The sequence below is a fragment of the Populus trichocarpa genome, chromosome 5, assembly GCF_000002775.5.
Source record: "Populus trichocarpa isolate Nisqually-1 chromosome 5, P.trichocarpa_v4.1, whole genome shotgun sequence".
In the NCBI taxonomy this organism is placed as follows: domain Eukaryota; kingdom Viridiplantae; phylum Streptophyta; class Magnoliopsida; order Malpighiales; family Salicaceae; genus Populus; species Populus trichocarpa.
The window spans coordinates 13,835,716-13,859,976 of record NC_037289.2 but is presented as its reverse complement, the minus strand read 5'-3'; the positions used below and the strand labels follow the sequence as shown (position 1 = coordinate 13,859,976).

The following is a 24,261-nucleotide window of genomic DNA, read 5'->3' as shown; positions in this document are numbered from 1 at the left end:
AAGATTCACCATCTCTTAGTGTTGTTCAGTTTGATTGCAATTCTTACAGGCTTGGCAAAAGTAAAACTCTGCCCTTTCCTATGAATACACACTACACGTAGTCCAACCTTTTGATTTGATATATAGTGATGTATGGGGTATGGCACCAATCACTTCTCGTGCTAATTACAAATACTTTGTCACTTTTATTGATGACTATAGCCGTTTCACATGGATTTATTTCCTTCATTCTAAAGATGAAGTATTTCCTGTTTTTAAGATTTTTCATGTACATATCCAGACCCAATTTCAGCCCAAATCAAAATCCTTCATTATGACAATGAGGGTTGTTGTTACCCATTTTTGGGTTCCCACACAAAAAATGACAAAATACAAAAAAAGAAAAGAAATATATTCAGAAGAAATCAAAAAATAATAGAAACAAGAAAAGAATGCTGGAATGTCGAAGAAAGGTTAGAATTGGTTGAGGAGGTTTAGAAATACAAGAATTGAAATTCGATGTTATATTTTTTACTAATGAGAGCCTTGTTGACAAAGAAAATTCAAGTTGAGGAAGAAAAGTCCAAAATCAGATGTTTATAGACTCAATTAAATTTTATCTAAGGTTTAATTGAATTTATGGAGGGTTGGATTGTAAGAAAAATTGATTTTTAAGTCAATTTAGTTTTTTATTGGATGAAATTAAAGTTCTAGGGTCCAATTATAATTTTGAAGAATTAATTTGCTCAAATCAGGGGTTTAATTGCATAATTATTGAAGTTTGATTGGCCAATTAGGGACTTAATTGAAACAATCCGAAACCAAGGACCAAACCAGAAAAGGCGCTAAAATTAAGGGGCACAATTATAATTTTGGCAAGGATTTGATTACAAAGCTGCAAGAAATTCAATGGCTGAATCAAAAGAAACCAAGCGGCGCCGTTTCACCATGTCATCGTCTGCAACAACTGGTGTTCTTTGATAATTAAGGAAGGAGACGTTGGCAGCGATAATGGAGCCGTTTCCAAATCAAGAAGGGAGCGTATCACGGCTGACAACCCTCACCATCGTGATGCACGCCGGCTTACCAAAAACATTCTCATCCTCCAGCTATAAAAGCCAGAAGAAAAACCGAACGCAGAAGAAGACGGAAAGGAGAAAGACGAGACAGAGAGGGAGAGAAAGAGAACAGGGGGAATAAAAAGAAACAGAGGGAGAGAGGAAGGAGAACTGGGCAGCACAGGGAGACGATAACAGAGGAACAGCCGAACAAGAAGCAAGAAAAAAACCAACAGCAACCAGCCTCCATCGTTGCTGTCCCTTGACCTTTGGAACCAGAGGCAGGGGAATAAAACCAAAGAAACAGAAGCAAAGGAAGAAACCCAGAGAGAAAGTCCAGAATAATAAAAAGAACGCAAGACCAGAATTGTCATCATCTTCAATTCTTCTAGAAATCAGGTGCGTTCGTCTTCATATTCTCTTAAATCTACAAATGGGCATATACATTGTGCGAAGGTAATTTAATTACCTTCGCACTGTTCATGCATGCGTGAAACAAATTCATGCATGCATGAACTATCAGTCGGCTGGGTCACTGGCCGGCCAGGCTTGCTGGGTCCAGCCCCGCCACATGGGCCGGGCTGGGCCCAGCCCAAAAAAATTAAATTCTTCAAAAAAAAATTTAAAAAAAAATGTGATTTTCCGCAATTTTTTTTACTGCATTTTGATCAATACCGATTTGTATTTTTATATTGTAAAGATACAAATCCAGTATTAAAATACCCAGTTTTTGTCAAGACATTAAAAAAAATTAAAAAAAAATGTTTTATTTTCATGCATACGGCCAAATCTCTCAAAAATAAAAATAAAAATCATATTGTATTTGAATACAACAAAGAAAATATTGTATTTGAATACAACAAAGAAAATTTCAAAAATATGTTTTTGGCGTGCATTTTGGCTTTAATAACCAGTTTATTAAAGTCGCGAGAACTAGGCCAACATTTCAAAAATTCAAAAAAAAAATATTTTGTTTTCTTTTAATATCTAGGGTTATGATCTTATACGTAAGACGTATTCCGGATATTAAATTTTTTTGTTGACGTTAGAATTACCCGATAAGATAAGGATCTCCTTACCGAGGAGGACTTTTCTTAAATCATAGACGGACCAATAACTAGAAAACACGACAAGACCTTATATTTTATCAGACAATTAAACAATGCAGCCTACCTTAGGTAGGGCATGTTTGGGGTGTTAATACCTTCCCTTTACGCAACCAGTCTCCGTACTCGATCTCTGAGACCAGTTAGGGTTCCTAGTGACCAAAATACTAGGTGGCAACTCCCACTCTATTTTTCTACTAAAAGACAAGAATTCCTTATTTCCCCACATTTGCCACATTATATAAAATTTTAAGGGTGGATGTTTTCGCCAGCGACGCAGACACACGTGCGACAAAATGACGACTCCACTAGGGACCTTGTGGACTAAGCTTTGTTTTTGTCTGATAATTGTGTTTCGTTTGGTTTGCGTGTTTTCTGTTACTAAGCTTATTTTATTTATTTATTTATTTTACATGCTTTAATTTATGTACATATATGTTTATGCATTGTATAGAACTGCCTCATGCATCACATACTTTAATTTTTGGAAAGCACACACAAGCTTCTAAGTTAGGTGGGGAATTAACGATCTGCCCTATGACTATTGGTCAGGATTCAGATGCGTGAAACACCCAACTCATATCTGAGTGCCTGCTTGGTAATGGTGGGCATATGTGCCTTAACTGTTCCTTGCAACGCCCCCACACTGTCTTTACGAAGATCGTCACTGGGCAGATATGAGACCCTTTTGAGACTAGATAGTCAACCAACCTTTTGTCTCACTTAATGAATATAACTTGTTCTTAGGTTGTGTGTTTTAGTTTTTGTTTTGCATCAAAGTAAATCCTTCCTAAAGCATCTTGAACTCAAGACTTGTGGTTGACACAATGGCCGTTACTTAGAGAATTTTCGTTGTGGCGCAAAAATCAAAATTCTTAGGGTTACGACCATGTGTCAACTCTGGAAGGGCGAGCTCATCATATAAGAAACATACTCATACATTTATCATACATACCGCCAGGTTGAAATATAGGTCCCCCACCCAAGATTTGCTACACCTGAAAGATGGAAAATGAAGAAAGAGCTCAATTGGAGGCCCATTATCAAAATGAAATTGAGAGCATCAAAGATGAAGTAGCTACACTTACAGATCTGCTTGAACAAGTGTTGAGCTCCAAAAATGGAAAAGGGATTTTTGCACAACCTCCTGTGAAAACACCATCAATCCACGTCCCAGGTACATCTCAAAACTTGGGGGCATATTCAACAGCAAAACAACATTTTATGCCTATCGCCCCTATCCCGTCAAGTCAAGCTCTCATCACCGTGGATTTAACAGCAGATGGACCCCCTAGCAATAGATCCACTGATTTTGTGAACTACAACAAGTTGTCTGCTTTGGAAGAAAGATTAAGAGCAGCTGAGGGTAATGATTGGTTTGATCCCATGCGAGCAGCTGAAGTGTGTTTGGTACCAAACATCATAGTACCAAAGAACTTTAGGATATCAGAGTTCGTCAAATGCACTGGATTGAAATGTCCAAACACTCACCTTCGATCTTACTGTAATAAAATGGCCGAGGTGATTTATGATGATAGGATGCTGATATACTTTTTCCAAGATAGTCTCACCGGATCTGCTCTGAGCTGGTACATGAGACTAGACAATATTAAGATCAAGACATGGAAAGACCTGGTACACGCCTTCTTGAAGCAGTATAAATTTAATCTGGAAATTGCTCATGACAGAACCATCCTAATGGCTATGGAGAAAGAAAACCAAGAGTCTGTGAGGGCATACGCGCAAAGATGGCGAGATAAGGCAACATATGTTCAACCTCCACTGATAGATACAGAAATGGTGATGTTGTTTGCCAACACCTTTCAATCCCCTTATTATGAGCATTTAGTAGGAAGCTCAGCTCAACATTTTCATGAAGTTGTGAGGATTGCTGAAAGAATTGAACAAGCTATGAAGAGGGGAAAGATTGAAAGTTCTGCCATGAATTCCAGAACAATGATGAGAGATGACTCTGGAGGTGGATGAGCAAGAGGCAAGTTGAGTTTGTGAAAGGTGATGTCATTGGCTATATTGTCCCCGAACATCTTCAGAATGACAAGTGATCGAAAATGCTTGTTAGAAAAGCTAGTCCAAGAATAGCGATGAATTTTCAATTATATTGTTATGGAATTTTGCCATTTTGCATTTTGTTTTGGGATCACATCTCATTCTTTAACGAAACATGTCTTTTATTTGTGTCTTTGTTGTTCTGAAGTCAGGAGATGTTTAGCATTTAATTTTCGACAAAATATTTTGATCAAACTTCAACATGCAATTAAGGCTAATCAACCTAGAAAGATTAAAAGTATTTTGATTTCAGAAATGACTCGATGCTTGTTAAAATGATATAGGGTGACCAAACAAATTTTGAGCTCACACATGAAACTGAATCACCCACCATGTAGCTAAGTTTTAGCAGTATGCATAATGATATGTAATGGATTCAGTAGTTATGGACTCGCGAATCAAGGTTCTTGCAAGTCCAAATCATTACATTGGACAAGGTCAAAATTTATCGGTTCACACCGTCCTTGCTTGAAATGAGAAAAGGCCATCTTTGTTTTATCCTTTCACAATACTGGAAATATATCATTTGCAATCCCATTTTGAGCCTGATAGAATATTCTTTTCAAAAGAAACCCTGACGAGGATCACACCCTGGGGGCAAATAAGAGAAGACAAAAGTGAAAGGGAAGGCTTAGAACAAAAGTCCAACATTTGAGAGAGAGCTAAAAGAAAGAAGACCTAGACTGGGAGCGTGTTTAAAAAAACAAAAAAAACTGTGAGAAAGGCTATGTGAAAGCCATTAAAAAAAAAAGGAAGAAGAAGAAAATTGCCTACACTTAAAGGCAGGTCAAAGATAAAGGAAGGAGAATGTCTATTAAGTTTAGGAAAGACAAGAAGTTTCACAACAAATGTTGAAAGTCGATACCAAAAAAAAATATTCTGGGCTACAAACATGACTTTTGGCATCCATGATAAAACTCCTGATGTTATCAGATGATTGAGATTGGTTATTTATCAAAGAAAAAGTTGGATTTGCATTATGACATATGTCGTTTTCTCTACAAAGACAACAAGAGAAAGAGAAATGATGAATAATTGATGTTGATCCTAGGTTTTTGAAGCCCTCAAACACCTTTTGAGCCTGTAAAATTCCTTTCTTTCATAGCCAGAAACCATAGCCTACATTACACGTTTTTAAAAGCCCTTTTTAATCAAGTAAGCAATTTGAACCGATAAATGGCGCTCTCAAAGCTTGAAGAGTTTTTCCATAAGAGTCGTGGCTTCATGGATTAAGTTACTTGTTATTATGCATGCTAATAAAATAAGTGCTAAAAAAAAGAAACAACCTTTCTTGATAAAGCCTGAGTTCTGACTTTAGCATTTTGTTTTTAAAATTCACAAAAAGGTCACCTCATCATAGACTATCAAAAGATATACCCAATATCATAGATTAAAATTAACACAAAGAACCATGGAAAAAGCCATTTTAATCTTTCGACGGGTCAATTTCTGTTTTCAAAATACAAGATAATCAAAGAACTACATGTATTGAATGACGTGTGTTGGCCTTTGACCAAAGAAGTGAATTTCAAAAAATGGCATCTCTCTAATTTCATTTCAATAATTTGACTTTAAATAGACATGATCTTTGAAATATGAGAGTTGATTCCCAAACAAGAAAGATTGTCAAGCAAGAAGAGCATCGATCGAGTTTGCAAAATCCTTGACAGAAGTGACATCAATACTTCTCGACACTTTTTGAAAAAAGTTGAGCAGCCGGGGGCAATACAGTGGACCCTGAAAAGGAAAAACAAGTAGTATTCAGATCAGCTAGGGGGCAATAAAAAAATGATTAAATGATGAATCGGTGAACTGAGGACAATGGAGTTCAAAGAAAGATAATCAGATTAACAATCTAAGATGAGGTCGACACTAGAAAACCTCTTGATGAGTGCTGGTAGGATTCACACAGCTAATCAAAAAACAATTCTCGAGAGAATCCAGGAGAGGAAGGATTTGTTAAGCTCCTTCATGATGAATTAAGCAACACCACACTTGGGGGGGCATTGTCAAGCTTGATAAACAGTGAAACCAATAATCATCAAAGACAGCCTAGTTTAGGCGCTACATTTACAGTGGAGTGGATGACTAGCACATGAACGGGCCAGTACATGGGAAGAGCAAAGAAGGCTTTGGTTGGCAAACAAAGGCACCCTATGACGATGGAACATCAAAGAGGGGGGACCTATATTTCAAATCAGGTAAGGATGCATGCATGTCATCTAACATCAAAGCATTGCACACATATTTTTATTCGTTACAGGAAAATCCTCAAAAAGAAAAAAGAAAAAAAGAGTCCAGCAAGATTGAAAGAAAAAGAGAAAAAAAAAAGAATCATTGAGCTGATAATAAAAGAGAATCACTGTTGTGACCTTGGAACGGAAAGAAAAATGAGAAGAACCCTACCATTAGGAAATTTTCAAAAAGAAGAAGAAGAAGAAAGAAGCAAGAAGCAAGTTCAAACCTTGCCAACAGGATGAACATTTATGGGTAGGTCGCTCATGAAAATAGACCGTGTGAGTGTGTGGGCCGGTCGCCCCTGAAAATAGGCCAGGATGAACATGTATGGGCAGGTCGCCCGTGAAAATAGACCAATGTGAGTGTGAGGGCAGGTTGCCCATGAAAATAGACCAGGATGAACATGAGTGGGCAGGTCACCCATGAAAATAGACCAATGTGAGTGTGAGGGCAGGTCGCCCATGAAAATAGACCAGTGTGAGTGTGTGGGCCGGTCGCCCCTGAAAATAGGCCAAGATGAACATGTGTGGGCAGGTCGCCCGTGAAAATAGACTAATGTGACTGTGAGGGCAGGTCGCCCATGAAAATAGACCAGGATGAACATGAGTGGGCAGGTCGCCCATGAAAATAGACCAATGTGAGTGTGAGGGCAGGTCGCCCCTGAAAATAGACCAGGATGAACATGTGTGGGCAGGTCGTCCGTGAAAATAGACCAATGTGAGTGTGAGGGCAGGTCGCCCATGAAAATAGACCAGGATGAACATGAGTGGGCAGGTCGCCCTTGAAAATAGACCAATGTGAGTGTGAGGGCAGGTCGCCCATGAAAATAGACCAATGTGAATGTGTGGGCAGGTCGCCCGTGAAAATAGACTAGTGAGTGTGTGTGGGCAGGTCGCCCATGAAAGTAGATCAATTTTCTTCAAAAGGGGCAGGTTACCCAAGATAATATGATCATTTTCTTTTTCTTTTCCTTTTTCTTTACAAGCTTACTATGCAAGACATTGATGATGTTTTGCTTCGTAAGCATTGTAAAGATGGGGCATCTGTTGTTACCCATTTTTGGGTTCCCCACAAAAAATAAAAAAAATACAAAAAAATACATATCAAAAAATATATTCGGAAAGAAAAAAATAGGAGTGAGAAAAAGATGCTGGAACTCCCATAAAATGGGTAGGAATTGGTTGAAGAAGTTCAGAAATACAAGAATTGAAATTTGACATTATAAGAGCCCTGTTGACAAAGAAAATTCAAGTTGAGAAAAAAAAGTCTAAAATCAGATGTTTATGGACTCAATTAAATTTTATCTAAGGTTTAATTGAATTTATGGAGGGTGTGATTGCAAGAAAAATATATTTTTAAGTCAATTTAGGCTTTTATTGGATGAAATTAAAGTTTTGAGGTCCAATTATAATTTTAAAGAGTTGATTTGGCCAAATCAGGGGCTTAATTGCATAGTTATTGAAGTTTGATGGCCAATTACGGACTTAATTGAAACAATCCGAAACCAAGGACCAAACCGAAAAAGGCGCTAAAATCAAAGGATCCAATTACAACTGTTCCGGGGGGCTTGATTACAAAATAGTAAAAACATCCACGGACCAAATCAGAAATACCATTTTGAAATTGAAACGGCGCCGTTGCATTAAGAATTACTGCACACTGCTCACTGTCTTCAAGCAACGGTTTCTGCGGTAAAAAACAGGAGCGGTGGAGCTGCAATCAAGGGCATGTCTCGCGGCTGATTTCCTCACCACCATAATGCACACCAGCCGTTACCATATGCCTGCCATAACGCATGCATCCTCTGGCTATAAAAGCCAGAGGAGGGACCAAGCAGGAGGGGGAGAAGAAGGGAGCAGGGAGAAAACATAGAAAAAAGAACGAGAAGGAAGGAGAACTGGGCAGCATAGGGAGAAAGAAACAGAGGGTGGGAAATCTTTTGAAAAGAACAAAAAGAGAGATAGACAGAGGGAGAGCGTAAGGAAGCAGAGGATAGGGAGGAGAGAAACAGAAAAGGGGAGGGGAACGAAAAAAAAACAAAGAATACCGGGAGGAAGGAGAAGACAAAGATGAAAGGAAAGGAACCACAAGAAGAACGGAAAACAGAAACAGAAAAAAACATGAAGAACCAGAGGAACCAGAAGAAAAACAAATGAAAAGGTGAAGATAGAGGTCCAAAGTTGTTGTTGCCTTCGTCTTGCTTCCACGTAAACTTCTCCAACTTTGCAGAAAATGCACAAACACTGTGCACTGGAAGATTAATTACATCGCGACTGTAGCAGGCGTGCGTGAATTGTTCACGCACGCTTGTGGGTAGAAAACCTACTGGGTCCAGCCCAGCCACATGGGCCGAGCTGGGCCCAGCCCGAAATTTTTTTTTCAAAAAATATGTGATTTTCCACAAATTTTTTACTTCATTTTGATCAATATTGGTTTGCATTTTTATACTGTAAAGATACAAATCCGGTATTAAAATACCCGGTTTTCGTCAAGACATTAAAAAAAAATTAAAAAAATAAAAAGTGTTTTGTTTTCATGCATACGGTCAAGTCTCTCAAAAATAAAAGAAAAAAAATCATATTGTATTTTCATATAACAAAGAAAATTTCAAAAATATGTATTAGTATGCATTTTGGCTTTAATAACCAGTTTATTAAAGTCACGAGAACTAGGCCAATATTTCAAAAATTCCAAAAAAATTATTTTGTTTTCTTTTAATATCTGGGGTTATGACCTTATAAGTAAGACGTATTCCAGATATTAAATTCTTTGGTTGACGTCAGAATTACCCGATAAGATAAGGATCTCCTTACCGAGGAGGATTTTTCTTAAACCATAGACGGACCAACAACTAGAAAACACGACAAGACCTTAGATTTTATCAGACAATAAAACAATGCAGCTTACCTTAGGTAGGGCGTATTTGGGGTGCTAATACCTTCCCTTTACGCAACCAGTCCCCGTACCCGATCTCTAAAACCAGTTAGGGTTTCCAGTGACCAAAATACTAGGTGGCGACTCCCATTCCATTTTTCCACTAATAAAAAGACAAGAATTCCTTGTCTCCCCCATTTGCCACATTATAAGATAAGATTTTGAGGGTGGATGTTTTCGCCGCGACGCCGCACACGTGTGACAGAATGGCGACTCCACTGGGGAGACAAGGAAATAGATCATATTATCTTGAAGATGAGAAAATACAAAAAAAGAAGAAGAAATATATTCAGAAGAAATCAAAAAATAATAGAAGCAAGAAAAGAATGCTGGAATGTCGAAGAAAGGTTAGAATTGGTTGAGGAGGTTTAGAAATACAAGAATTGAAATTCGATGTTATATTTTTGACTAATGAGAGCCTTGTTGGCAAAGAAAATTCAAGTTGAGGTAGAAAAGTCCAAAATTAGATGTTTATAGACTCAATTAAATTTTATCTAAGGTTTAATTGAATTTATGGAGGGTTGGATTGTAAGAAAAATTGATTTTTAAGTCAATTTAGTTTTTTATTGGATGAAATTAAAGTTCTAGGGTCCAATTATAATTTTGAAGAATTAATTTGCTAAATCAGGGGTTTAATTGCATAATTATTGAAGTTTGATTGGCCAATTAGGGACTTAATTGAAACAATCCGAAACCAAGGACCAAACCAGAAAAGGCGCTAAAATTAAGGGACACAATTATAATTTTGGCAAGGATTTGATTACAAGCTGCAAGAAATTCAATGGCTGAATCAAAAGAAACCAAGCGGCGCTAAAAAAAATGTTTTATTTTCATGCATACGGCCAAGTCTCTCAAAAATAAAAATAAAAATCATATTGTATTTGAATACAACAAAGAAAATATTGTATTTGAATACAACAAAGAAAATTTCAAAAATATGATTTTGGCATGCATTTTGGCTTTAATAACCAGTTTATTAAAGTCGCGAGAACTAGGCCAACATTTCAAAAATTCAAAAAAAAATATTTTGTTTTCTTTTAATATCTAGGGTTATGATCTTATACGTAAGACGTATTCCGGATATTAAATTCTTTTGTTGACGTTAGAATTACCCGATAAGATAAGGATCTCCTTACTGATGAGGACTTTTCTTAAATCATAGACGGACCAATAACTAGAAAACACGACAAGACCTTATATTTTATCAGACAATTAAACAATGCAGCGTACCTTAGGTAGGGCGTATTTGGGGTGTTAATACCTTCCCTTTACGCAACCAGTCTCCGTACTCGATCTCTGAGACCAGTTAAGGTTCCTAGTGACCAAAATACTAGGTGGCGACTCCCACTCCATTTTTCCACCAAAAGACAAGAATTCCTTGTTTCCCCACATTTGCCACATTATATAAAATTTTAAGGGTGGATGTTTTCGCCAGCGACGCAAACACGCGTGCGACAAGGGTGAGTATATGTCTCATTTGTTTCAGGACTTCTTACAGCATCATGACATCATTTCTCAACGGTTTTGCCCTTCAACACCTCAACAAAATAAGATGGCTGAAAGAAAGAATCATCATCTTTTTTATGTTGTTCGTACTTTCTTGTTAGAGTCGTCTACACCTTCTCGTTTTTGGTGTGAAGCTCTCTCCACTGTTGTCCACCTCATCAATATATTATCTTCCCCCACATTGAACCACGACACTCTTTTCATCAGGTTGTTTGGTCATCCTCCACCTTATTCCAACCTCCGTGCCTTTGGTTGTGTCTATTATGTTCATCTTCCTGCACATGAACACACAAAACTCACGGCTCAGTCAATTCAATGTGCTTTCCTAGGATATTCAGTACACCAAAAAGGTTTTTCTTTGCTATGACCCAAATCTGTGTCGCATTCGAATTTCTAGAAATGTGATCTTTCTAAAAAACCAATATTTCTTTTCCATGCATCAGGATCATGTTCCTTCTTCATTTTCTGTTTTGCCTATGTTTACTAACTCTTTTGCAGCTCCAGTCCCTTCTAAGCCTCTCCTAGTATATCAAAAACGCTCATCTGCTACTTCCCACTAGCCTCCAGACCCTCCCAAGCCCCCTCAAGTTCCTTCCCCGACTGCTGCTCCTGTTCCAGCAACTGCAACTCCCTCTCATCGACAAAGTACTCGGGTTCGTAGACCCCCCGATAGGTATCATTACTCTCCTCCCTCTTCCTTCACAACCACCTTGTCTTCTACTTTTCTTCCTTTATCTTATAAACAGGTAATGAAGCATAAGTGTTAGTGAAAAACTATCAAAACTGAACTTCTCGCACTTGAAGAAAACCAAACCTGAGATGTTGTTCCATGTCCCTCATCTGTGAATCTCCTTGGTAGTAAATTTGTGTTTTCTATCAAGCATCATTCTGATGGGTCCACAAGGCTTGGTTAGTGGCACTTGGAAACAAATAGGAATATGGTCTCGACTATGATGAGCCCTTCGCACCAGTCGCCAAAATGACCACTGTCCGAACTATACTCGCCCTTACTGCATCTCAATCCTGGCCCTTACATCAAATGGATGTCAAGAACGCCTTCCTTCATAGTGATCTCAAGGAAGATGTTTACCTGAAACTTCTTTATGGTATGTCCATTTCCCCATCTAATGATGTTTGCAAACTGAAACGTTCTTTGTATGGTTTGAAGCAAGCATCGAGAGTATGGTTTGACAAGTTTCAATCCACGTTGCTGGGTTTCTCCTTCACTCAAAGTCAATATGACTCCTCTCTCTTTCTATAAAAAACATCCATGGGTATCGTTGTCCTCCTTGTTTATGTGGACGATATTGTCATCACTGGCTCTGACTTGGAGGCAATCTCTGCGATTCAGACTTTGTTGCATTCTACATTCCACATGAAAGACCTTGGCCAGCTCACCTATTTCTTGGGCTTAGAAGTGCATCATCAGCCTCACGGTCTCTTCCTACATCAGCACAAGTATAGTCAGGAACTAGTTCAGTTAGCCGGCCTCACCAACACTACTTCGGTTGACACTCTCATGGAACTTAATGTGAAATATCATCGTGCATTGAATGCGCCAACGAGTAAGCTGCTTTGCAATGTTTAAGCAACATGTGCAACGACTTATGATGACCATAAATGACCTTTTTTGGTGTTTTTTCGATTCGTCATGGTAAGGCCTACCTCTCTAAATAACACCAATGGTGTAATTCCCTCCAGTCTGACATTGGTTTTCTTTTCTCTCTCCTCCTAAGTTCCAATGGCTGACTTCCCAAACTTCATTACAACCCTTCCTTCAAATTTGGTCCATGTTCTTTTAATTGATATTTTTTTATTTAAATTATTTTATAGAATTAAGATTCTTTGAATTTCATCATTTTTTAATTTTTTAATATGCAGATTTGGTCTTTTTTATTACTATTTATTTTACTTAAGATCATTTTAAAAATTGAATTTTTTTAATGATTTTGCCTCCTTCATTTTTTATTAATATTTTTTTACTTTGATTTTTTTTAAAATTTATATTTTTTTCTGATTGCATCATTCAACATTGAATGAAACTTCTTGATAGAGCTCGGGTCTATGATTTAATGGGTTGCAAATTTGAGAGATTAACCCTGGTTTAAGAGATTTGTTCGGTTTCATTTATTATTTTTTCTTTTTTTAAGATCAATTTTTTACAATTTCATCATTCTACATTTGATTTAATTGAAGGTTAGGGTTCATTAATTTTTTTATTTGCTTTCTATAGGATTTTTTACTAATTTTGAAAATGACCAGGGTTATGTCGAGTCTTTTTATTTGTTGTTCTTTGTTAACTTTAACTTTTTTAAAAAAGAAATTTTGGTTTTGATTTAAATTAAACCTATTGCTTAAATATAAGCATTTAATTCTTACTTCATGATATTTTTGTTTACTTAAATATAACTTTTTTGGGTCTTTTTAATTATTATTTTTTATATATTTTTGACCTTCAATATTTGGTTGATAAGAAATAAGCTCCCTATTTTGGTTTGATTTAGGTTCCATGTGGTTATTATGGTCTCATGACTCGAATCATGGGTTAACCATAGTTGGCTCAGGTTGAACCAATATGTTATTGTCTCGATAGTTCTTTTTATAAAAAAATATATTGTCTAATATATACTATTTTAATAATTTAAAAGTGTTATATTCAGTATGCATCAAATTTTTACTTTCTAATATTTTTATAATTTTTTTAAGGTTAGAAAAAAAAAGATTTGACTTGCATAGTAGAGTAAAACAATAATCTAGTCATCTACCTATACAATGTTGATTTCATGACTAAAAAACATGATAATAGCAAAACATTAAGTTACTTATTTGACTTGATGAATAAAAAGTGTGTTATACTATATGCAAATTAGTTATTCTCTCATTCTTTTAGGCCATGTTTGTTTCCCAGAAAGTAGTTTCTGGGAAACCACTTTTCAAATTTTCCTATATTTGTTTGCCATTAGGAAAGGTGGTCAACAGAAAACACTTTCCGGTCAACGGAAAATACTTTCCAGTCAAAGGAAAATTTGACTTGGTTTCCAGGAAAGTGTTTTCCCTTTTGGCTGTGTTTGTTTTCCGGAAAGTGGTTTCCGGGAAAACACTTTCCAAACTTTCGTGTGTTTGTTTGTCATTAGAAAAGTTGGTCAACGGAAAACACTTTCCAGTCAAAGGAAGATTTGGCTTGGTTTTCAAGAAAGTGTTTTCCTGGAAAATTTGAGCAGAAAACACTTTCCGGAAGTTGTGAAAAATTTAGAAATGTCATTATTTGCTGATTATATCAAATTTGATCCTCAAACTTTTGATTGCTATATATATTTTGTTTTGAATATTTATTTTTTAATTTCATCTCTTAAAATTTAATTTTTATATTAACTTTGGTCCTTATTTTTATAATTGCTATTTGCTTTTTCCTTATCATTTTTTTATTGAAATTTTTTATCTATCAAATTTGGTCCTCATTCTTTTGATTGTTACTTATTTTATTTGAAATAATTTATGAAATGTTAATTATTATTATTTTAATTTCTTCATCTTTTAATTTTTTTTATTTTTTATTTAATCTCTATTATTTTGATTATTATTTATTTTATCTGAGATAATTTATGAAATTATATTTTTTTTCAATTTCATTCCCATTCAACTTTTTAATTTCATTATTTTAATAAACTTGAAAAAAATAAAACATTAATAAGTTATTTTCCAGCTCATTTTCCATAACATAACCAAACACTGAAAAATGTTTTCCAACTTATTTTTCATTACACTACCAAACATCGAAAAATACTTTCCCAGAATTCACTTTCCCCGGAATTCACTTTTCAAAAAAAAACTATTTTCCAGCAAACAAACAGTTCTTAAAAAGAAAGTTATTCTTAGTTGTATTTTTTTAATTTTGAGTTGATATTGATGTGTATGTTTTTTAAAACAAGGATGCTTTTTTTATAGAAAAAAGCTTCGATTTATATTGGAGCGATTTATACAAGTGATCCTAAGAGAAAAAAAAAAAAAGGAAAAAAAAGAGTGAAAATCACAAAGCAGAAATAACCCACGGATACCCCGGATCAGGCTGTCCGGATCAGATGCTTTGAAATCCAAGTCGAAAGACCGCATTGTACCGTTGTCACTCACCACATCTCCCTCACGTGACTGACCCCACCAAACATTTGAATTCGGACTTGAAGCGCCTTTCCCTTAATTCCACTTCAATAATTTTAATCAATTCCGTTCCCCAACACCATTTCAAAAAACCCACCTCCCCCTCTTCTCCCGTCCTTCCTCCCATGTCTTTCTCTCTAATTATCTAAGCCTCAACAACCCCAAAAAAATTCAAAATCACTGTCTCCTTTCTCAGAAAAATCAAATTTAAAAAATTCATCTCCCTCAGGCAGCTCACAGATCTCAGATCCCTGTTTCATCAATTAATGCGTTACCGGAAACGTTAGCGTTGATTTAAATCTGTCTCTCACTTTCTCTTATTTTTGTATTTTAATCTGACTTAGGTTTTCAAATTTGGATCTATTTTAGGTTTTTCTACCTGGATCGATTTTGAAAAAAAAAACAAGGGATGGAGAGTTCGGAGTGCGTGAGAGTTGCCGTTAATATTCGGCCGTTGATCACACCAGAGCTTCTAATTGGTTGTACAGACATCATCACCGTTGTTCCTGGAGAGCCGCAGGTATTGAATCAGCCTTTCTCTCTTTCAGTTTTAATTTCTTTACATTTAGATTTCATTTATAAATATAAATATAAATAAAAATTGACAAGAAAAAGGTTATTAAATTATTTTGTCAAATTCATTGTTCGGATGATGATGATGATGAATCAGGTTCAAATCGGCTCGCATTCGTTCACTTATGATTATGTATACGGGAGTACCGCGTCACCTTCTTCAGAGATTTTCAATGATTGCGTTGCTCCACTGGTTGAGGCACTTTTAAATGGCTACAATGCCACCGTCCTTGCCTATGGCCAGGTTTAACTTCGATGTATTTCTTCTTGTTTGCTACAGTCTGTGTATTATGTGTATGATTCTTAACATGTTTGTTAAAAATTAGACTGGTTCGGGGAAAACATATACAATGGGGACCAATTACTCTGGAGAAGGAAGTAATAGTGGAATTATACCAAAAGTAATGGATAGTATATTTAAGAGAGTGGAGGCTGCTAATGAATCGTCAGAGTTTTTGATACGGGTTTCATTCATCGAGGTAAAATTATATACTTCAATGCGATAATTCTTTGAATACTTGTTGTAGAACCATGTGCTTATTTTCTGATGCTAAATGAACAGATATTTAAGGAAGAGGTGTTCGATTTGCTCGACCCCAATTCGGCAGCTTTCTCTAAAGGTGAATGGGTGAATGCGGCAAAGCCTGCAGTGCCTTCTAGAGTTCCAATTCAGATAAGAGAAACAGCAAATGGAGGGATCACACTTGCTGGTGTTACTGAAGCAGAAGTTAGAAATAAAGAGGAGATGGCATCTTATTTGTCGCGAGGGTCTTTATCTCGTGCAACTGGCAGTACTAACATGAACAGTCAATCTAGGTGTGGATTTCACCATGTCACTTACTCTAACTTAGTTTTTGTGTTTGTTCTGACATAATTTTGGTTTCAAAGAACTCATGGTTTGAAATTGGTTGATGAATAAGCATTTGCTGACTCTCTCTCTTTTTTCACTTGAATATTTCATTTTGTCCAATCCAACTAAACAACTGAACATTTTTAATGCAATTTTTAGCTAATTTTCCCTTTTCTTTATGAATTTTCTCATCTAAAATTCACAGTGTAAAACACGTGTTTCATTATTTCCCAGTCGCTCGCATGCTATATTTACAATTACCATGGAGCAAAAGAAAATTTCTTCCTGTCCAATTGGAGTAAATAATGATGATATCGGTGATGACATATTATGTGCAAAACTTCATTTGGTTGACCTTGCTGGATCAGAACGTGCGAAAAGAACAGGTGCAGATGGCATGCGTTTCAAAGAAGGTAGTTCCAATGTTTTTCGTTATAATGCGAGAGCCTTTAAATTTAATAATTCCTGATATGATTCAATGGGCATGATTCGTGCTATTGTAGCTTGCAATGTTTGTTTTATTTTGTTTATCCTGTTACAATTTTACGAGTTTTCCATGTTTTAGGCATCCATATTAATAAGGGTTTGCTGGCCCTTGGAAATGTGATAAGTGCACTGGGGGATGAGAAAAAAAAGAAAGAAGGGGGCCATGTTCCTTATCGCGATAGCAAGTTGACACGCTTGTTACAGGTGCCTTCCTTTCCTTTGCCATCTTGTTAGTTTTAATTAAGCCTCTAATCCTTACACAAAAACTTGTAACTATTTCATGATCCAAATGATTTCTGAATCATGTGGATGAATCATTTATTTCTGAAAAAGCACATAAACATAAACAAAAGTGGTATATGATGGATGGCTTTCAATTTTTCAAGAGGGATATTTCATTGATTGTGGTGAATGGATGCTCTACATTGTGATTACTTTTAGTTTAAAGTATGACATCTACTCTTGATAGAAGCTTTCTTATTACTGTCTTTGGAATTTGAATTTCTAGGATTCTTTGGGAGGAAACAGCAAAACAGTGATGATTGGTATGTCATTTATCACCTTTATGTATCACAATGCTTAGAGTTTATTTTTGCATTTTAGATTTCTGCCTTCAACAGTTTGTCGTATTTATTATAGCATGTGTTAGCCCTGCTGACACAAATGCGGAGGAGACCTTGAATACATTGAAGTATGCAAATCGTGCTCGTAATATTCAGAACAAAGCAGTGGTAAGTTTTCCTTCTTCACTTGTTTGTTGTGCTTTGTTTTGTCATGGCTATCTTTTCATGCTCAGCATTTTTCTACCTTGTTCTTAGGTCAATCGTGATCCAATGGCTGCTCAAATGCAGCAAATGAGAGGCCAAATTGAGCAATTACAGGCTGAACTATTATTTTATCGTGGTGATGCAACCATTCCATTCGACAAGCTTCAGGTACGGTTTTGATAAATACCACCATCTGCTCCTTATCTTTTAAATTCCGTTATTTAATGATATGTGTTTTCTTAGATTCTCAAACACAAAGTGTCATTGCTTGAAGTGAGTAATGCTGAATTACAACGGGAACTTCAAGAGAGACGACTCACCTGTGAACATTTGAATCAACGTGCTGTTGATGCTCAGGTTATTAAGTTTTTGTGTTTCTGTAATTATTATGCTCTTTGTGATTTTTTTTCTTTGATTACAATTGAGTCAATAATTCAGGTTGAAAAAGACAAATTGATAATGCAAATTGAATCAGCTCGAAATGGTAAATCCTGGGATGAGATTGACTCCAGTATAAATCAGGTGGGTGAATTGATTGTTGCAGATTATTGTCACTTTTGACATATAAAAATCTTTCCCTGACACAGTTTTAAAAGCACTCTCAGGATTATGAATTGGTCAAAATGTATGTGTCAAAAATTCAAGAGTTAGAAGGAGAGTTGTTGCATTTGAAAAACTTGTCCTCCTCAAAGCGTAATCAATTTGTTGATTATCTCGACTCGGATGATGAAAGGTTCCGCTCAAAAGATGCTTTACTCCAATCTCTAAATGAGCTTTCATCCAATTCTGACACAAAAGCAGCTGACATTTCAGGTAACGTATAAGAAACTTTAACTCATTTTGTAGTGCATTTGTTAGTTTTCTTATTTTATATTCTTGAAAAAGCCTTTTCTCCATTTTCCTGCTTCATGAAATGAAGACACTCCCTTCGAATAACTTAGTAAAATTGTTGTTTGGTTGATGAATGTCTGATTTTAAATGTTGATAATGCTGGTCTCATTTGCGCCAAAACCATGCCCTTTTTTGTCTGGCAGCTTTATGGGTAGGTCACACAACATCATTGATCAGTGAATTTATGCCTTTGATAACTGTTGATGCTCAACATCCTTTTATTTGTCGTTTCTGGTTTTGGCAGTCAACTTTGCATTTTATTTCACGTATGAGATGTAGCTATATATCTAATTGTTGAAAATATTTTCTTTTGATTCAAATGCAGATGAAATTGAAGACGAGGAAAAAGAGCAAGAGCATTCTTCTCTGCAAGAAAAATTGGACAGGGAGCTGAAAGAATTGGACAGAAAACTAGAACAAAAGGAGGTAAAACCAGCCAGCTCAACTCCTAATTTTTATTATAACCGTTCCTTTTCATTCTTGTGTTGTCATTAGATGTACAGCTAAATATTTTTTTGGCTACTGCTGTTTTCTGCTCAATAAAGGAGCTGTCAATTCATGAGATGGAAGAAGATTTTGGACCACAAAAGTATCGTTAATGATCAACCTCATAGAAACGTTAAACCCATGCTAGTTCTGGCTTAAATTAAATGTAGGAACAGTAGTGCATGTGATGTTTTGACTGTCTAGGAGCAGCAGTTTCTTATTTTTATTATAAAATTTGTTGGCATTTTGACCATTGTCCTTCATTTTTTCTTCTTTAAATTTTTGAAGGCTGAAATGAAGCGTTTTACAAGTGTGGATACTTCAGTTCTTAAGCAGCATTATGATAAAAAAGTTCAGGACTTAGAACAAGAAAAGAGGCTTTTGCAGGTCAGTGCTTATATGTTCACATGCTATGTTTTAAGTGTTTCAGGGTCATGCTTGTATACCTATCTCCATCTTTGTTGTCAATGCACAGAAAGAGATTGAGGAATTGAGATACAATCTTGCCAATATATCATCTACTTCTGATGACGGTGCTAAAAAATTAAAGGAAGACTATCTTCAAAAGTTGACAGTCCTTGAGGCACAGGTGAGTTTGCACAGACCTATACCTGTCAATTGCAATTATTCTTGGTTTCATATTCTGCTTTGCAGGTTGCGGAGTTGAAGAAGAAACAAGATGCTCAAGCTCAATTATTGAGACAAAAACAAAAGAGTGATGAGGCTGCAAGACGACTAAATGAGGAGATTCAGAGAATTAAGACTCAAAAGGTGCGACTGTGATAGACAGAAGGTTTGTTTTTAGTTTATGTTAAGTCAGCTCTTTGAGTTACAATATCCATGCCACCTATTTGTTTCCAGGTTCAACTTCAACATAAGATCAAACAAGAGTCTGAGCAATTCAGGTTATGGAAGGCATCAAGGGAAAAGGAAGTTCTTCAGGTACAATAAAGAAAGATATTGTCTGTCCTATAAATGTTTAATGTATGATCTTAAAAAAGCTTTAGATAAAATCATTTTCTTATAAAAGGGGATTGTATTTATCGAAGGTGTAAAAAGGCAACTATACAAAAAGATTTTCCTTTATAACGATTAGACATCCTTTTATTTTCTTTTCCTAGGAAATGTTATTGTTAAAGGAAATTGTATTTATATAGATCTTTGATGATTGCTTGCATGCCTACGTAGATTATTGATGTTGTGAAAACTGATTCTCTTTGGAATGCATTTTTTATTCATTTCCAGCTTAAGAAAGAGGGTAGGAGAAATGAGTACGAGATGCACAAGTTGTTAGCTTTGAATCAGAGGCAGAAAATGGTAATTGCTGTGCACTCAGAAAGCTATATCTAATTTACACAAGTGTTATACTCAGTTTTGGTATTTCAAAACAGGTCCTACAAAGAAAGACAGAAGAAGCTGCCATGGCTACAAAAAGGCTAAAAGAGCTTTTAGAATCAAGAAAGATGTCACGTGAAACTTTCGGTTGGTAGATTTACTACTTCCTGCCTTCTTTTTTGTTTTCTATATATAATATTTTGTTGAAAATTTTCTATCCTGTACAGGTGTTGGAAATGGCAATGGCCCTGGAGTTCAGGTACTACTGTTAGTCTTGAGACAAAGAATTATGCATTTTGAATGTACATAAATAAATACGCTTTGGTTAGTTGTTTAGTTGTTTTTCTAAGATTTGGTTCTAACATAATCTATATGCAATGCGAAGGCCCTAATGCAGGCAATTGAGCATGAACTTGAAGTCACATTACGGGTACATGAAGTACGTTCTGAGTACGAGCATCAAATGCAAGTGTGAGTAGTGATTTTGCATCTTGACTTCATGCATATTTTGTAAAAATCTTCAAATGCTGTTCCGTTTATTTATTTTCTGTGAAAAATATCTGTATCTTCATCAGCATGTAGTGAGAGGATGTACTTGATTTGTTACCTTGATTATTTTTCTATGCATTATCCAAATGAAAGGCATCTTTGAGGCTGTCTTTTAATGCCGTTTCGACAATAGCTAATTCAAGTAATCTTCTTGTTATTTCAGGAGAGCTAGAATGGCCAATGAAATGGCAAAGTTAAAGGAAGAAGGAGAGATACTAAAACAAACTAATTCAAGGTGATTCCTTTTTTTCCTTCTTGACTTTCCTTAATGGCTCCTTATGACCTTGTGTTAATATAATCATTTTCAGGCAGCTAACAATTAGATTCTTTGCTTTAATAATGCAGTATTTGCCCCCCAACAATGTCTCCTGGAGCTAGAAATTCGAGGATTTTTGCTCTTGAAAACATGCTTGCTGCTTCTTCTAGCACCTTGGTTTCCATGGCATCACAATTGTCTGAAGCAGAAGAGCGTGAACGGGGCTTTAGTGGAAGGGGACGTTGGAATCATGTTCGGTCACTTGCTGATGCAAAAAATGTGATGAATTATCTGTTCAATATAGCATCCTCCACTAGGTAAATTTTTTTTACCAGAGAAGTCCATTATTTGGACTGGCTAGTTTCTTTTCACCTTGGTGTTACATGTTGTCTGCAATAGATTTATCTGAAATTTTCCTACTTTTCTAGGTGCTTGTTGCGAGATAAAGAAGTTGCCTGTAGAGAAAAGGATACGGAAATAAGAGATCTGAAGGAAAAAGTGGTGAAACTTAGTAGTCTAGCGAGGCATCTTGAAATCCAGAAGACAGAACTTATTCATCAAGTGAAGTCAGAGGTTAGTTATTACCTTTTCTTTTAACCTGGTTTAGAGTTGCACAAAGACAGTTGCACAAAGACAGATTCAAATAGAGAAGTGGATTAAATTTCTCAATATCAGCTTTGCTTACTGTCTTTAGTATGCATTCATATGTAGTGTAAGTTGAAGACAATTGCAGGTCATCAAATATTGTTGTAGTTTACGTTATCCATTGTATCTTGTTTGAAGACAATTAGAGGTCAACAAATATTGTTGTGGTTTACGTTATCCATTGTATCTTGTTTGAATCTAGCACTTTGGATTTTAGAAATTTGCTAAATGTTTCTAACTCCAAAATTGTCTTCCAACTTCCTAGTTCTATTTGTTGAACTGACATTCTCAATTTGTTGAATATTGAATGATTTTAATTAACAGAGTTCAGCCTTGAAAAAATACTCCATCAAAAGTGAGGCCGGTTCTGAAGAATATAAGCGTGACATGCATAGACAGGTATATTTACAGATATAAGCTTGTATTACTGGATTGTCTTATAAATGAATTGTTAGCTATTCCCTAACCTCATAAACCTTTTTATTTGTTTGTTTTTGTTTATTCAGGCGCAACAGAGCACCCCCATCATATTGGATGATATGGATACATCTGAATCAGAACATTCAGATAATAATATGACAGATGATGAATGGGTACAATCAGAGAAAGAGGCGACAGATGATGAATGGGTAATGTCAGGGAAACGGCGAGGAAAGAAAAGAAATTCCAAAACCAAAGGCCGTTCAAGTACAGGAGATATCCATGATCAAGAAAACTGCAAATCAGATTGTTCTGGTGAGGCAGCCACTACTGTTCAAGCATGTTGTGCTTGTAGTAAATACTCTTTATGCAAGACATCCAAGTGCCAATGCCGAGCATCTGGGGGTTTTTGTGGGATATCATGTGGCTGTATGCCAAATAAATGTTCTAATAGAGGAGCTATCGAGATAAATGATTCGACACTTGGATCTAATGAAACAGAGAAGAATCAGGTCCTTGTTTCTCAGGGTGCAATGCTGCTACAAAGTGCCCTAGTTGAGAAGCCTGTGGAAACAAATGACGATAGTGTGGTTAGAAGGAAGCCTCTATCAGACATAGGCAATACAGTGGTATGTTCGTTTTGGAGTAATCAAGTAGTGATTCTTAGTTCTGCAAATACATTGATGCAAATTGCCTTTTCTTTTTAGGTCAAGTTCATGATCAAGTCTCAATCTTGATTAACTCAGGTCCTTGTCTTTTTTCTCTTTTCTCTAATGAGTTTTAATTCATATAACCTTCAGGCCAAATCCAATGCACCAAAGGCAAACCAGAGAAAGAAATGGCGGAAATCAGTAATTCAGCTTGTTCCTGTTCCCCCACCCAGCACAAAATCAGAAAACACTGAAGCCGCTCCCCAAAAGGCTGTGGGATCAGCTGCATCAAATGGTGTAAGTGAAGCAGATAGTAGTGTAATTGAGGCAGAAATTCCTTTGAAGCTGCCGAGGGCTATGCAATCAGCTGCACCAAATGGTGGCATCCTTTTGAGAGAGAGGAATGCTGATCAAGCAGAAGAATCAGCAAATAAGGAGGCTGTTGTGCTTCCTACAAGAAGCAGCCCCGCCCGCCCGAAAAGAAAATCTGATGAGAAAGAGAACTATGGCCGCTAACTTCAGCTTGTATACCATTACCTCCACCAAAGAGCCATTACACTAACCATTAAGCTTATTTTCTTTTTTGGCTGGATTTGTTTGGGAAAATGGAGTTGGAGATGTGATGTAACTCTGAGCATGATCAGTTGGTACTCGACTGTTTGCTCGGTTGTGCAGGAAGATTGTGTAGTTGATTTCTTTCTAGAAATCAAACAGTACAGTTAGATTAGGACTTCGTCATATCTGTCTCTCCAATGTGGTGCTAGATTCCTAATTGTTTTGTACGAACTCTATTGATATTGATACGGATGGATTCTGTGGCCCATTGAATAGTAAGCATGAAATTTAATATAAAAAAAAAAACAAATAGGAGATCAAGACACCGTCAACCGTATTTTTTTATTTTTAAAAATAAAAAATATTATTTTTATATAAAAAACATTTTAAAAAATATTGCACTACAATCCTACATCTTTTCTTTTAAATATTTGATGATGCTCATTGAATTTTAAACCATGAAATTCAAGTAAATGGACAAAATCTCTGTCAGATTTTAAAAATTATAAAAATTATGGCACCTGTTTCTGTTTTCAAATTTTCAAAAAAAAAAATATAAAATTTGTTTGTTTTGACGCTTTTCTTCGTTGAAAAAGCAAAACCAACAACTATTTGTTATAATTTTTCAAAAGCATTTTGATATTTTTGACACCTCATTGTTGGTTTTTTATTTTTTTATGTTTTAAAAAACAAGGAGTTTTCTGATTATGTTTTAAATTTATTTGTTTGTTTGTTTTAAACGGATTTAATACTAA

The 24,261-nt window shown here is 35.9% G+C and overlaps 1 protein-coding gene across 1 annotated transcript; it reads left to right on the top strand.

Moving 5' to 3' along the window:
* The first annotated feature begins 15,110 nt into the window (after nt 1-15,110).
* LOC18099721 (kinesin-like protein KIN-4C) lies at nt 15,111-23,774 on the top strand. Its single transcript, XM_006383747.3, has 28 exons — nt 15,111-15,325; nt 15,413-15,563; nt 15,714-15,860; nt 15,943-16,095; nt 16,179-16,432; nt 16,701-16,879; nt 17,032-17,156; nt 17,461-17,497; nt 17,592-17,683; nt 17,771-17,887; nt 17,963-18,076; nt 18,158-18,241; nt 18,325-18,532; nt 18,936-19,036; nt 19,385-19,483; nt 19,572-19,685; nt 19,751-19,867; nt 19,958-20,038; nt 20,342-20,413; nt 20,488-20,578; nt 20,659-20,690; nt 20,817-20,902; nt 21,144-21,215; nt 21,326-21,553; nt 21,665-21,809; nt 22,206-22,280; nt 22,388-22,930; nt 23,102-23,774. The coding sequence occupies exons 2-28, from the start codon at nt 15,453-15,455 to the stop codon at nt 23,465-23,467; spliced, it is 3,843 nt and encodes a 1,280-aa protein (XP_006383809.3). The 5' UTR covers nt 15,111-15,325; nt 15,413-15,452; the 3' UTR covers nt 23,468-23,774.
* The last annotated feature ends 487 nt before the right edge of the window (nt 23,775-24,261 follow it).

Coding starts and splice junctions, on each gene's coding strand:
- LOC18099721 (XM_006383747.3), top strand. CDS start 15,453: ATGGAGAGTTCGGAGTGCGTGAGAGTTGCCGTTAATATTCGGCCGTTG. Junction 20,414..20,487: donor TGAATCAGAGGCAGAAAATG/GTAATTGCTGTG, acceptor ATTTCAAAACAG/GTCCTACAAAGAAAGACAGA. Junction 21,216..21,325: donor CTAAAACAAACTAATTCAAG/GTGATTCCTTTT, acceptor TTAATAATGCAG/TATTTGCCCCCCAACAATGT.